Source organism: Prionailurus bengalensis, chromosome B1 (genome assembly GCF_016509475.1).
Source record: "Prionailurus bengalensis isolate Pbe53 chromosome B1, Fcat_Pben_1.1_paternal_pri, whole genome shotgun sequence".
NCBI lineage: Eukaryota > Metazoa > Chordata > Mammalia > Carnivora > Felidae > Prionailurus > Prionailurus bengalensis.
The window spans coordinates 62,447,548-62,463,486 of NC_057344.1; the positions used below are offsets into that span (position 1 = coordinate 62,447,548).

General features: G+C 36.6%; 1 protein-coding gene across 1 annotated transcript in view; it reads right to left on the bottom strand.

Moving 5' to 3' along the window:
- Positions 1–15,939, bottom strand: part of TLL1 (tolloid like 1) — a 214,081-nt gene that overhangs the window by 109,954 nt on the left and 88,188 nt on the right. Inside the window, exons 3-5 of the mRNA XM_043566011.1 lie at positions 14,575–14,655; positions 12,686–12,838; positions 12,007–12,124 (exon numbers count right to left, since the gene is read on the bottom strand). Coding sequence (XP_043421946.1) covers positions 12,007–12,124; positions 12,686–12,838; positions 14,575–14,655 — 352 coding nt within the window. The remainder of the gene's footprint in view (positions 1–12,006; positions 12,125–12,685; positions 12,839–14,574; positions 14,656–15,939) is intronic.

Consider the following 15,939-nt stretch of genomic DNA (forward strand, 5'->3'; position numbering starts at 1 on the left):
GGAAAGCTCTCAGTTTTTCCCCATTGAGGATGATATTAGCTGTGGGCTTTTCATAAATGGCTTTTATGATATCTAAGTATGTTCCTTCTATCCCGACTTTCTCGAGGGTTTTTACTAAGAAAGGATGCTGAATTTTGTCAAATGTTTTTTCTGCATCGATTGACCAGGATCATATGGTTCTTTTCTTTTCTTTTATTAATGTGATGTATCACATTGATTGATTTGTGAATGTTGGACCAGCCCTACAGCCCAGGAATGAATCCCACTTGATCAAGGTGAATAATTCTTTTGATATGCTGTTAAATTCTATTTGCTAGTATCTTATTGAGAATTTTTGCATCCATATTCATCAGGGATATTGGCCTGTAGTTCTCTTTTTGCTGGGTCTCTGTCTGGTTTAGGAATCAAAGTAATGCTGTCTTCATAGAATGAGTCTGGGAGTTTTCCTTCCCTTTCTATTTGTTGGAACAGCTTGAGAAAGATAGGCATTATCTCTGCTTTAAATGTCTGGTAGAATTCTCCCGGGAAGCCATCTGGTCCTGGACTCTTATTTGTTGGGAGATTTTTGATAACTGATTCAATTTCTTTGCTGGTTATGTGTCTATTCAAGTTTTCTATTTCTTCCTATTTGAGTTTTGGAAGTGTGTGGGTGCTTAGGAATTTTTCCATTTCTTCCAGGTTGTCCAGTTTGTTGGCATATATTTTTTCATAGTATTCCCTGATAATTGTTTGTATCTCTGAGGGATTGGTTGTAATAATTCCATTTTCATTCATGATTTTATCTATTTGGGTCATCTCCCTTTTCTTTTTGAGAAGCCTGGCTAGAGTTTATCAATTTTGTTTATTTTTTCAAAACACCAGCTCTTCGTTTCATTGATCTGCCCTACAGTTATTTTTTTTAGATTCTATATTGTTTATTTCTGCTCTGATCTTTATTATTTCTCTTCTTCTGCTGGGTTTGGGGCATCTTTGCTGTTCTGCCTCTAGTTCCTTTAGGTGTGCTGTTAGATTTTGTATTTGGGATTTTTCTTGTTTCTTGAGATAGGCCTGGATTGCAATGTATTTTCCTCTCAGGACTGCCTTCGCTGCATCCCAAAGTGTTTGGATTGTTGTGTTTTCATTTTCATTTGTTTCCATATATTTTTAAATTTCTTCTCTAATTGCCTGGTTGACCCATTAATTCTTTAGTAGGGTGTTCTTTAACCTCCATGCTTTTGCAGGTTTTCCAGACTTTTTCCTGTGGTTGATTTCAAGCTTCATAGCATTGTGGTCTGAAAGTATGCATGGTATGATCTCAATTCTTTTATACATATGAAGGGCTGTTTTGTGACCCAGTATGTGGTCTATCTTGGAGGATGTTCCATGTGCACTCGAGAATAAACTATATTCTGTTCCTTTGGGATGCAGAGTTCTAAATATATCTGTCAAGGCCATCTGATCCAATGTATCATTCAGGGCCCTTGTTTCTTTATTGATCCTGTATCTAGATGATCTATCCATTGTTGTAAGTGGGGTATTAAACTCCCTTGCATTACCACATTCTTATCCATAAGGTTGCTTATGTTTGTGATTAACTGTTTTATATGTTTGGGGGCTTCTGTATTTGGCACATAGATATTTATCATTGTTAGCTCTTCCTGATGGATAAACCCTGTAATTATTATATAATGCCCTTATGCATCTCTTGTTACAGCCTTTAATTTAAAGTCTAGTGTGTCTGATATAAGTATGGCTACTCCAGCTTTCTTTTGACTTCCAATAGCATGATTGATAGTTCTCCATCCCCTCACTTTCAATCTGAAGGTGTCCTCAGGCCCAAAATGAGTCTCTTGTAGACAGCAAATAGATGGGTCTTGTTTTTTTATCCATTCTGATACCCTATGTCTTTTGGTTGGAGCATTTAGTCCATTTACATTCAGTGTTATTATAGAAAGATATGGGTTTAGAGTCATTGTGATGTCTGTAGGTTTCATGCTTGTAGTGATGTCCCTGGCACTTTGTGGTCCTTGCAACATTTCACTCACAGAATTTTCCTTAGGATCTCTTGTAGGGCTGGTTTAGTGGTGATGAATTCCTTCAGTTTTTGTTTGTTTGGGAAGACCTTTATCTCTCCTTCTATTCTGAATGACAGACTTGCTGGATAAAGGATTCTCGGTTGCATATTTTTTTCTGTTCATCACATTGAAGATTTCCTGCCATTCCTTTCTGGCCTGCCAAGTTTCAGTAGATAGATCTGCCACTAGACTTACTGGTCTCCCTTTATACGTTAGAGCCTGTTTATCCCTAGCTGCTTTCAGAATTTTCTCTTTATCCATGTATTTTGCCAGCCAGTTTCACCATAATATGTCATGCAGAAGATCGATTCAAGTTACGTCTAAAGGGAGTTCTCTGTGCCTCTTGGATTTCAATGCCTTTTTCCTTCCCAAGATCAGGGAAGTTCTCAGCTATGATTTGTTCAAGTACACCTTCAGCCCCTTTCTCTCTCTCTTCCTCTTCAGGAACTCCTATGATATGGATATTATTCCGTTTGAATGCATCACTTAGTTCTCTAATTCTCCCCTCACACTCCTGGATTTTTTTTTTAATCTCTCTTTTTCTCAGCTTCCTCTTTTTCCATAATTTTGTCTTCTAATTCACCTATTCTCTCCTCTGCCTCTTCAATCTGAGCTGTGGTCGCCTCCATTTTATTTTGCACCTCATTTACAGCATTTTTTAGCTCCTCATGACTGTTTCTTAGTCCCCGGATCTCTGTAGCAATAGATTCTCTGCTGTCCTCTACACTTTTTCAAGCCCCGCGATTACTTTTATGACTATTGTTCTAAATTCTTGCTCTTGATCAAAAATGATTTAAGCAAACAATTTTTTAAATTTATCAAATTAAAATAGAAAATTTCCAAAAATTAATTGCCCAAATGATTCAAAGGAATTTCACAAGTTTTCACTTTCCACAGTAAGCATATTCAGTAGTCCTTTTGATTGTTCACAAATACAAATATTTGTCATTGCAATTATTTCTGTAGGCTTTAAAGCCTTAACCATCTTATCCTATGCCACAGATTTATTATTTATGAGTCTATTATAACAGTTAACAAAGCTTGATAAGTCAATAACAAAAAAAGAGGTAACCAGTAAGAAAAAAAAACAGGAAATCTTGGTTTTGCTCCCATATTTAATAGCATTTTTCAACCTAAACACAGATATTTATCAAATACCCAAACAGTAAAGTATTAGATGTAGAAAAACACAAAATTTGCAAATTTTGGAGATATTTAAACTGAATCATTCACTACCATAGAGCAGAAGTAGTTAAACAAATATCTGATGACTATATAGCAACTAAATTACACATGCTAAGTCATTCTTGCTGGTTGTATTCAAATAAGAAAATACCTCGCAAATCAAAATCTGGGAGATAGTCAAGCCATGTGGTCAACTTATTTAATCTAAAACGCCTTCTTTACCATAATTTCACCCTTAGCAATTTCCAATATACAAGGTGGGATTCCATAACAGAAATTGAAAATACATTTCCCACTGACTTACAATGCTCCTGTGAAAGAAGAAAAATATGGTGATTTGATTCATAGTGTTTTAGGTCGAGAATAATTCTGGATGCTCAGATGAATAAATAACTAAATATATGCACATAGAACTAGGTGTGGAATGACAGTGTAATATGTGTAGTTTATAAAAAAGTGGTTTAAGGATGTCTAGGTATTAGCCTCTAATGTAGCTCAGGTGATGCCATTTTTCTTGTATATGGCTTTTGTTTTTTTTATTTCTAATTCGTGTGCTGCTTTTAAAACTTGACCACCAAAAGTTCTATTTATTGTCTCAAGAAAGTTTCACCATCTATAGAGAAGTGACACCTCTCTCTGAACCACAGACAGTAATCAAGTAATCTCAAACCTGCTACTCCTTACCTTTGCCTCAGACTGGGGAACCAAAGCACCATTGGAAGTTGCCTATAAGATAATCTATCATGACATCCAAGAAGATGTCCTCTCCACAGCAGTCTTTACTTAACACTGAAATAATTTAAAAATGTAAAGTCATATTATGTCTCTTCTCAATATTCTCCAATGGTTCTATGACAAATTGTGTCAATGTTCAAAAACATTCATTACCCCTCACTGGAAGATAATTATACTTCCTTATACCATTGATGTTGAGTTTGGTTATGTGACTTGCTCTGGATAATGTCATGTGAGCTGTGTAAATTCTGAGAGAATCTTTAATTTTTTTTTTATGTTTATTTTTAAGAGTGAGAGAGACAAGAGTGTCAGCAAGGGAGGGGCAGAGAGAGTAGACACAGAATCTGAAGCAGGCTCCAAGTTCTGAGCTGTCAGCACAGACCCTGGCGCAGGCTTGAACTCACGGAACCTGAGATCATGACCAGAGCCAAAGTCAGATGCTTAACCATCTGAGCCACCCAGGTGCCCCCAGAGAGAATCTTTAATAGTCAACATGGTTGTCAATACTGTCTCTGTTTGATCTGCCACAATTGCAATGTTCTAAAAAGAGGTTTCGGCATCATACTGAACATTAAAGTGATAACTCTGGAGTGAGACACAGCCAACCAGTGATGGACATGCAATATAAATAAGGAATCAATATCTGTATCCAATATCCTTATAAATAAGGAATCAATACATTACTCTAAGCTACTGAGGTTTAAGGGTCATGTATTACAATGACATAAGTTGTTTCAGCTGATTAATAAAGCTCAGAGGAAAATCTAAAGTACAGTACTTACAAATAACTGTAAAGATCCTACATGGTCTTCACACATAAATGTCTTACCATACGGATCCCATCTCTTCTTACTGTCCCTGTAACTCACTGTACCTGAGCCATGTGGTCTCCTTGCTGTGCCTTGAGCATACAGACAAGCTCTTGCCTTAAAGCCTTTTTACTTGTTATTTCCTCTGTCAGGATCTCTATTCTCTCAGGCAGCATACGACTTGTTTCACCTGCTTTTTCAAGTTTTTGTGCAAATGCCTTTCCATACCATTTACATGACTTTTCTTTCTGTCCCTAGAATTTACCGTCTATTAATACATTTTATATTTCATTTATTTTCATGGTTTTTTCTGACGCCTTATCCTAGAACATAAGCTATTTGTGGGCAGACAACTTACACGTTTTACACACTGATATCTCTAGCGCCTAAAATATAGTCAGGCTATAGATAGTACAGCTCCATAGATACCTAGAACACACTGGTAATTGCAAGAGCTTGGGGTGGGAAGTAGTGGGTGGGTCAAATGAGTGAAAGGGGTTAAAAGGTACAAACTTCCAGTTACAAGATAAATAAGTCCTGCAAGTGTAATGTATAGCATGGTCACTGAAGTTAGTAATACTCTATCACATACTACAAAGTTGCTAAGAAAGCAAATCTAAAAGTTCTCATCGGGAAAATAAAAATGTTGCAACTATGTGAGGTGATGTCTGTTACCTAAATTTATTGTGGGAATCATTTCAAAAAATTTTTAATGTTTATTTATTTTTTAGAGAGAGAGAGAGTGCAAGCAGGGGCGGGGCAGAGAGAAAGGGAGACACAGAATCTGAAGCAGGCTCCAAGGCTCTGAGCTGTCAGCACAGAGCCTGATGTGGGGCTTGAACTCACAAACCATGAGATCATGACCTGAGCTGAAGTTGGATGCTTAACCAACTGAGCCACCCAGGCGACCCGTGTGGGAATCATTTCACAACATATGCATATATCAACACTTCATGGTAGACACATTAAACTAATACAATGTTCTATGTTATTTACATTATAATCAAACTGGGAAAAGATCATTTTCAAAATAAATAAATTAATAAATTAATAAATACTGCTACAAGAACAGGTCTTGTTAAGTGCAGAAGGGAGCTAAGACTCTGGTGGTTATCACAGAGTACCCAAAGCAGGGGTGAGGATGTTTATGGCCAGGGGTTAAACATAATCTTCCCCCAATACCTCCGTCAACCTGGCTCTCCACTTTTTCCATTCATGTGATTCTATACATTATGTAGTAATCCAATGAGTTGTTGTTTTCTGCTTACGTTAACCAGTCCCTATTGTTTGCAAGCAGGAATCCTGGCTGGCACCCCTCTTCTGTCAAACTGTAACTTCCTTGCAGAGAAAAACACCTCATGTTCAATTTTATAGTCCGCCATTTGGGACAATAAGTGGCACAAAATGAAAATGCTGTAGGTAAGGATATAAGTGACTACTGCCATAATCTGAATAACCAAACTGACCAAAGCTAAAGACAATTTAAAACATAAAATCTAAAAAAAATAAAAATAAAAATAAATAAGTAAATAAGTTAACCCTAAGCTTATTTGTTTGGTTAGCTGTTTTTAAGGAATCATTAACATTTAGCAGGTAGGAAAACAGTAAGATTGTTCAAGAAACTATCTAGTAGAATAAGAGAGGTAATATAAAATAGAGGATATTCATGGGTTAAATACCTAAATCTGAGACCTGAAACCATAAAATTCCTAGAGGAGAACACAGGCAGTAATCTCTTTGACGCTGGCTGTAGAAACTTCCTTCTAAATAGGTTTACTGAGGCAAGGGAAACAAAAGCAAAAGTAAACTACTGGGACTATAAGAAGCTTCTGCGCAGCAAAGGAAACAGTCAATAAAACTGAAAGGCAACCTACTGAATGGGAGAAGATATTTGCAAATGACATATCTGATAAAGGGACAGTATCCAAAATATGTAAAGAATGTATCAAACTCAACACCACAAAAAACAAATGATCCAATTAAAAATGGACAAGTGTGCACTAACTGATGAATATATAAAGAAGATGTGGTATATATATACACAATGGAATACTCTTCAGCCATAAAAAACAATGAAATCTTGCCATTTGCAATGACCTGAATGGAGCTAGGGAGTATTATGCTAAGTGAAATAAGTCAATCAGAGAAAGACAAATACCGTATGACTTCACTTCATATGTGGAATTTAGGAAACAAATGAGCAAAAGGATAAAAAGAGAAAGACAGAGACAAAGTTAAGAAACAGACTCTTGGGGCACCTAGGTAGCTCAGTCTGTTGAGCATCTGACTTTGGCTCAGGTCATTCATGATCTCATGGTTTGTGGCTTCGAGCCCTGCGTGGGGCTCTGTGCTGACATCTGAGAGCCTGGAGCCTGCTTCAGATTCTGTGTCTCCCTCTCTGCCCCTCCCCTGCTCATGCTCTGTCTCTCTCTGTCTCTCAAAAATAAATATTTTTTTAAAAAAATTTTAAACAAACAGACTCTTAACTATAGTGAACAAACTGATAGTTACCAGAGAGGAGGAGAGTAGGGGATGGGCTAAAGAGGTAATGGGGATTAAGGAGTGCACTTGTTGACATGAGCACCACACGATGTATAGAATTGTTGAATTGCTGTATTGTACACCTGAAACTAATATAAGACTGTAAAAAATTTAAAAGTTGTGCTTAAAAAATAGAGGATATTCAGCAATATAAGGTTGTATAGTAGACAAAAGTAATATATAAATTTCTGCCTTACAAAGAAATAAATCAAACCAGTTGTTATAAAATAATCATTTTGCTAATAATTAATAATCTTGTGAAATAAACAAATGCCACTGACGACAATAAATATTCACTTAAAAAGTATTTATTGTTAAGTTTAAACGTTTTGCCAACATAGGAAGAGAGAGTTAAAGCATACGTCTCATTGAAGACAGATCAAAGATATCATATACTAAAAAGTTCTGAACTTTACCTTTTGTTTTTTAAAAACTTTATTATTTTCCCACTTACCAAAGATGTGATATGGAATTAGGCACCCAATAAATATTTAGTGAAAAAAAGCTGATTCTAGCAAAATAAGAGGGGAAATAGAACGTGCTAAATAGTACAAGTTGTTTCACATTTAATAATTCTTCTATTAATATGAGGACATTATTTTAGCTTCTATTTTTATTGTTTTATTTTATATTTTTAGTATTTATTTATTTATGTATTTATTTTGAATGAGAAAGCACTGAGAGAGTGCAAGCGGAAGAGGGGCAGAGAGAGAGAGAGAGAGAGAGAGGGAGAGAGAGAGAATCCAAAGCAGGCTCCATGCTTTGCACAGATGCCCCACACAGAACTCCATCTCACCCCAATGACCTGAGCCCATATCAAGAGGCAGGCGCCTAACCAACTGAGCCACCCCGGAGCCCCCTGCTGTTTTGTTAAAAACTACAATAGCAAGGTGCCTGGGTAGCTCAGTCAGTTAAGCCTCTGACTCTTGATTTCAGCTCAAGTCATGATCTCATCGTTCATGAGACTGAGCCCTGCATTGGGCTCTGCGCTGACAGAGTGAAGCCTGCTTGGGATTTTCTTTCTCTCTCTCTCTCTCTCTCTCTCTCTCTCTCTCTCTCTCCCTCTGCCTCTCCCCTGCTTATACTCTTTGTCTCAAAAGAAATAAATAAACATTAAAAAGAAAAAACTACAATAGCTACAAGTTGCCTTAGTGGGTAAGCTTAGTGGGTAAGTAAAAGGAAAAAAGTGATATGAAGTGGTAAGATGTGTTTGCCTACCATTTTAAAGCCAGAAATAGAACGGTCAATGTTGCCATCAGTATCAGTGGCCCTACTTTACAGCCTCTCCGTACTCAATGGAGAGTTACACTAGATATTATTAAATTTGATGCCCTATGTGCAACAGCTTTTATGATATAAAAGACACAGTACTAAAGTCCAATAGGAGTGTTATGTGTTTGACTTGACATATATCTGACTGCAGTGGCCCTCAGTATGTTGTGTAATTACCAACAACCAAACACTTTAATAATTTTGATTAATATCTATGAGATTTAAATACAGCATCATCACAGAAAAATCTCCTTAATGATGAAATAACTGTTTCATGAAATTATGGCCAATAGTGGTAGTTCCAAATGAAATTTAGAAGTCATAAAATGGTCAGAATGGTTAACAAGCCAATGGTCGATTCCTATAAAATGTATCAATCTTCCCATCACTGAAAATGTAAAAAGGGAAACTGAGTATCAAAACAAATGATCAAATGCAATATTACTACCAAAACAGTCAAAATTATATGCATATGTAAATACTCAAAATTTAATTCCAAGAGTGTAAATACAGATTTAAAGATCTGAGGGCAATTCACACCTTCAGTATGCATTTCTCTAAAGTCATTACAGTAATCATTAAAGTGCATGCTCTACAATACGTCTTTAAATCCTTACATAATTTTATTTTAGGATTACATTGAATGTGCTTTAGCTGATGCATAAATTGTCAGGATTTTCTCGATCACCTATCTGTAAAGCAACATGCTGGGTGTCCCAAGGGACACAGAGATAAGCTACCAGCCCTCAGCACTGATGAAGGCAGACCTATGAACCAATGGTGGGAATGTAACTATTATAGCTGTGGGTAGAGCAATGACCCACTGAGGGCAGCTCAGAAATGGGTGACAAAGAAATATGTGAATGATTTCCACTGATAAAAATGGAAACAAAGGCAGTCCAAGCAATCAGAAAAGCACAAGCAAAAAACATGAAGAAATGACAGTGAATAGCAAAAATAGTTTAGCAGAATAAAACAAGTAAAATGAAAAATTTTTTTTAAAAAAAGCCAAATTAATGAAAGAACATGAGCGGAACTATGAATTTGTTACAAACAGAAATTTATCAATAAAATAATGTATGCCAGTGCTTTGTTTGTATTTGTTTTACAAAATTGAAAGGTGGTAAAGAAAAAAGAAAGATGTATTGATCTAAATACATTATGTATTTAGAAATATGTAAGCTGAGCTATATCCATTCCTATTAGATAACCAGAAGGAAGGAAGGACAGTCTAGATTTGGATCTTTTAAATATTAAATAGATATACAGAACTAGGAGGCATTCCAAATGTAACCAAAACCTGTCAAGCTAAAATTAGAGTAATTTGGAAGAAAACATTACCTGAATAAGTCAAAACTAAAAAATTATAGCATTTTCCAAAACTATACAGAAAAAAATAATGTATTATTTTGACCCCTAGATAGAGCCAAAACTAAAACTGATTACTTAAAAAATGATTTTTAATGTTTATTTATTTTTGAGAGAGAGACAGAGACAGAGCACAAGCTAGAGAGAAGCAGAGAGAGAGGAAGACACAGAATCCGAAGCAGGCTCCAGGCTCTGAGCTGTCAGCACAGAGCCCGATGCAGGGCTCAAACCCACAAACCATGAGATCATGACCTGAGCCAAAGTCAGACACTTAACTGCCTGAGCCACCCAGGCACCCCTAAAATTTATTACTTTTTAAGTGAGGTTAAATGTTGTAGGAATACATGATAGAAAAATCCTCCCCCAGTACCTAGTGGGGGATCACATAATCCTCCCCCAGTACCTAGTGAAATATACATTCCCTCCTCCCAAATTATATGTGATCGGGCAAGGACTATTTCCTCCAAAGGAATTAAGCATTTTTACTTCCTCATTGTAAACTATACTAGAGGGTATTCAGATAGTTATAGCTGACTAAAGAACATCCCTCTGTATAGAAGGATTCTAGCTAATAAGTGTAGACGGGATCAAAGGAAAGAACCAATTAGAGCATCACTCTTTTGCAATGATGAGAACTTTTACCATGGAGGGACTTGGCTGTCAGTGCTGGATTCCACTGCTCAACAGCAGCATCACTGACGTGGTAGACCCAGAGCGCGTGCTTCCTGACGGGATGCAATGTAAAGCAGACGGCAAACCCTAGCAAGTGTTCTCAGCAAGCACCCATTCCATTTAATCAAATGTTCGAATGTGGAAGCAGAGGGGAGAGAAGCTCGAAACCTCTCACAGTAAACCGTCTTTAAAGGACACAGCACTGCTTGGGGAGCTGCTATTAATGTCACTTGGCTACATTCTAGGATTTGTGCAGAGACGTGGTGGCAGAAGAAGCTGCAGATGGAAGCTGTGGTAAGTTCATGGCATTCTTTAAATGTTATATCAAGGGATTTGGATCTTATTCGCAGGCTAACATTTCTGGGATACTGATGCGTGTTCTTCACTTTTGAAAGAGGGGCATGGGTGCTCTCGTGTTTCAAGAAATTTAAAAAACACTGGGTTCTATATTCTCTTCAATTGGTTGAATATTCATAGCGCTCCTTAGCACATTGCTGCAGAAATACCTACTGAAATGTAACACAGCATTTCACAACTTACAGAACAGTTGTTTTGGAGAGTATTCGTTACCCGCCTGTAAGGAGAAAATCTAGAAAACGCCACTGTCCGAGGAAGCACTGAAACACCTCAAAAAGTGTGGTATCTTGCTCAGTCCAGCATTTTTTGAAGATAATTCTAGTGGCAGGAAGTTGGTGAAGGAACACGGGAGAGCGTTCGGAATAGATCAGGTGTGGCACGACAAAGAGATAAATATGCACTGAGGCACTGACATAGGCTAGAGGTGGAAATCAACAGACACGGTGAATATCAATGTAATCTTACTGCATAGGTTTTAGACGGAGCACAAGAGAATCACCAGACAATGTTACCAGTTTCCAATTCAGATGAGTGGGATGTTGGCCATACCACTGTTACAGTTGCAACACAAAGAAAAGTAGTTGACCTGGTGGAGAAATACACTTGGGGTAGGTGTATCATCAAAGTGTGTGATCAGAGAATATATTTATTTAAAATATAATATTTTCTTGGGGCACCTGGGTGGTTCAGTCAGTTGAGCATCCGACTTCGGCTCGGGTCATGACCTTGCACTCTGTGAGTTCAAGCTCCCTATTGGGCTCTGTGCTGACAGCTCAGGGCCTGGAGCCTGCTTGGGATTCTGTGTGTCCCTCTCTGTCTTCCCCTCCCCCACTCACACACCATCTCTCTCCCCAAAATAATAAACATTAAAAAAAATTTAATCTATTTTCTTATGTAAAATTCACACTTTCTCATGGGCAAAATGCTAATTCAAATATTGAGACATGAATCCTACTTATGGATTTTTTCCCCCCCGTCTACACTTGCTTAAGTCATTCCCTGGTTCCACTTACCCACAAGGTCTATACGTGAATACAATGTAACTTTCTTCATCACTTCTTTCGATAAAAGTCACACACGTGTGCTTTTCCCAATGCCTCATGGCTTGCTTGAACATGGCTCGCTGGCTGCCTGGAAAAATGGCAGGATGTTAATAAAAGAGTGTGTGTCTTAAGCAGTAGGGCTATATGCTGGCCCCTTCGTCCTGAGTCCGCATGGGCAGTTCAGATGCCATCACGCTCACTAACCAACAGAGGTAAGCCTGGAGCACCACAAGCGAGCGCTCTTAAGAATGGACACTCCCCTTACAATCAGAGATTTGAACTCAATGCCTTAATACATGTGTACAAGACTCTATAAACCGGACATACACTCTACCTGACAGTGGAAGAGAAATCAGCTTCCAGACATGAGCACATTTGAAGCTCAGTTTAAAAACCAGAATAGTACTTTCAACCTTTAGAGCTCAACACTAAAGACATTTTTCAATTCCAAAAACATTCTAAACTAACAAGCAAGGTGACTGGAGTATTTCTCATGCTTGATTTAATACTATGTATTATATATTAATTATGTATATATATATATATATATATATATATATATATATATATATATAACTCTGCAAAAATACACACTTAATCTGTATGATAATACTTCTTCATAAAAATAAACACTCTGGGAATATCTTACCAGTGAAGTTGCCTCCTATAACATAAGGAATAACACCTCCGGGCCATATTCTTTCTGTTCTTGATGTAGCAGCTCTGGGAACTCGATTTTTCTCATTTTGCCCTGAGAATTTTAGAGGTACTTTTCCCTTCACTGTGTTGTTTTGCTCCAAGCCTGCAGTGACATTTAAAACATTCTGTGAAACAGAAGTCCTTGGTCAGGGAATCATTTCCTCTTAAAAGACTGAAGTTAAAATGTCTTATTTACATATTTGTGTAAATATGCCTAAAGTCAATGCATTAAAGAACTTCATTTACCTTACATACTTGAAAAACATTAAAATATTTAAGCGTTTCACGTCAAAATCCTATTTCTTAATGATGCTCTCTTAGCAACTTTAATGAATTCTCATACAACAGTCTACAACAGATAGAAGTCAGGCAGACTTGTAGGCCACAAAAAAAACCTGTTTCCTGTATTCTAATACTAGAGCACTGCCAATTCACCACCAGACGATAAAATAAATGTTGTTTAAAAAGTCACAAGATATTCGAAACTCCTCTTAACTCTTGCTAAATCCTTCATTCTTTTAAATCAGGATTGATATTCTATCGTATGGCCTAAAATTATGAAGATTGCATTACAGAGAGGGTAAATGAAATAATGTTGAGCTAGATATGGTCTCGGCCTCCTGGAATGCCAGTAGATCTCTGTTCAAATTTCCTCTGGATTCACATCCAGATGACCTAGCATTATTTAGAGATCAGTACACAACGTGAACAAGCCAACATAAAATGCAACCTACTCTTAGAGAAGCTTTTGAGTCTGTAGTCATTAATTTTCTTGGTGGCCTTTCAAAATATTTAAAAAAATTTTTTTTATGTTTGTTTATTTTTGAGAGAGAGGGAGAGACAGAGCATGAGTGGGGAAGGGAAATAAAGAGAGGGAGACATAGAATCTGAAGCAGGCTCCAGGCTCTGAGCTGTCAGCAGAGAGCCCGACATGGGGCTCAAACTCACAAACTGTGAGATCATGACTTGAGCTGACGTCGGACGCTTAACCGACTGAGCCACCCGGGTGCCCCAAAGTATTTTTGTTACTGTTTTTGTTTTTCCTAAATCTTCATTATTATTCATTCTTATTCATCTACTACCATTGACACAAATAACCCACTGGTTTATACTTCAGACACAACAGTGAAAGTATGCCCCTATTCCCGTGTCCCTAACAGGTCTAGTTTGCTTGGGAAAATTATCGCTTGGAAGTGTGTACTATCAATTACTTAATTAACAATTCATTAATTTAAAAAAACATTAGGATATAAACTTTGAACAGAAAACTCTTCTAAAAACTCTAAAATATACGAACAGTGTTTAACAAATTCAATACTAGAAGTATTAACTAATTATGAGACCAGAAGGCTGTTTTTCTATGTATGTTTTTGGAAGGATCAAACATTCTCAACTATTTTCTTAATCTAACAAATCAGTTTCTCAATTTACTTTAAGTGCAATTTATTTCAAAACAAACATTTTTTGTTAGATTAAACATTTTTTGATTTGATTAAAACTGATGTAGTTCCATGCTTGATAAAAACACCTTAGTGTGATAACCATTGCACCGAAAATAAATATCAACCGTAAAATAACCCCCAAATACATCTTATAATAAGGAGAAGCTGAAAATAAGTTAAAAAAACATTTCAACTTTACATTCTATTCATTAAATTTAAGTCCCAACTTAAGTTCTAAGAAACTTACATTAAACATCAGCTAACAAAAATGATACAGGACTTTTTCTCAGCCTATACCCTTTACATGCTTTGCATATTAATGGCAAACTGAACTGCTATTAGTATAATATTTACTGTACATCAAGTCAAGCGTCTGCAACTTTAAACATTGATATACCAGAGCCAATTCTTCTTATCCTGTCTATAAGCCGGTAGAGAGCCCCTCGTTTCTTTGACATACTATGGTCTCCAAATCCACCTTAAGAATAAAAGAAAACAGTTAAGTTAAACTCATTGTATTTAACTCTTGCAAATAAACCATAGCAACAGGCTACATTGGTTTCTCTTTGGACATCTTTTTTTTCATGGGGTCTTACAGTGTTAGAGTCATGAATACCCATAAATCTTAGGAGAGTGTAAACATTCTACAAACACAATTTTGGTAGCTGAAATCAAGGGGGTGAGGGTGATCCAGAGAGCAATCTAAATGACTTTATTTGGACATCATGGCAATTGAGTCATCTATTGATAATTCAGAACATTTTTCTTCACTGTGACCTTGACATCACATAGTGTTATATAGGATGACAGCAAGCTGTTCTGCCCTGTTGACTGCATTCCAGCTATGTCTCCAATGTAAACTGAATATTTTCAGAAGTCAAATCAGCCATTGGAAATAAAAACATTAGAAAAGCAAATGTATAGTGCAAGTCTTGCTCCAAGGCTGTGATCAATTTTGAAAACATTTTTAAAAGCATGTTATACTTTATAATATGTTCACATAAAACTAGAAAATTAGTTTTGATAATTTATAAAAAACAGTAACACATAATTAGAAAAACATCACAGGAATCCAAAAGGATGTTCAGCAGCAAAATGCATTCCGTTATGCTATGTAATTGGCAACACTTATAAAAATAGATGTAAAGAATTTTATAGCTCAAAAGGTAGAAGAAGAGGTCAGGATAAGGAAATATGTCCTTTCGCAGTTTTACCAACTAGAAAAAGGCTAGAAAAGGTAGATTTCCTGTCATCAAGTCAGAAACCAGAGCATTTAAGGAAAACCCAAGTCCTATGATTCTCATTCCAGGGCTTTACTAAAATGCTCTCCTAATTTTATCTCCTATTTTCCTTTTTTGTTTAATTTTCAATACACAAATAACAAAAAGTCAGCACTGAGCAAACAATATAACCACTAATGATATCTGAACAAGTGCAGATGAATTCATATCACCAGAGTATGGTTCATGAGTCTCTTTAGGCTAAGACGATGAAAGGGCCAGAAACCCATAAAGACAACCAACTGTTCTTGGACCTTGAACTATTTCTTTCCAATACCTTTTCCCCCTTTGAAATTAATACCAAAACTTATTTACCTAGATTAAAGCTAATAAAAACAGAAATAATAACAAAAACCATTACATTATATAAGCCTCTTGGAGGAAAAAATCAATTAAGTCCTTATAAGGCAAATAAGTTAGAGTGCTTGTTCACTGACTAATAACCTGCTTGATTATTTGCATTACACAGTCACATTTTTGCT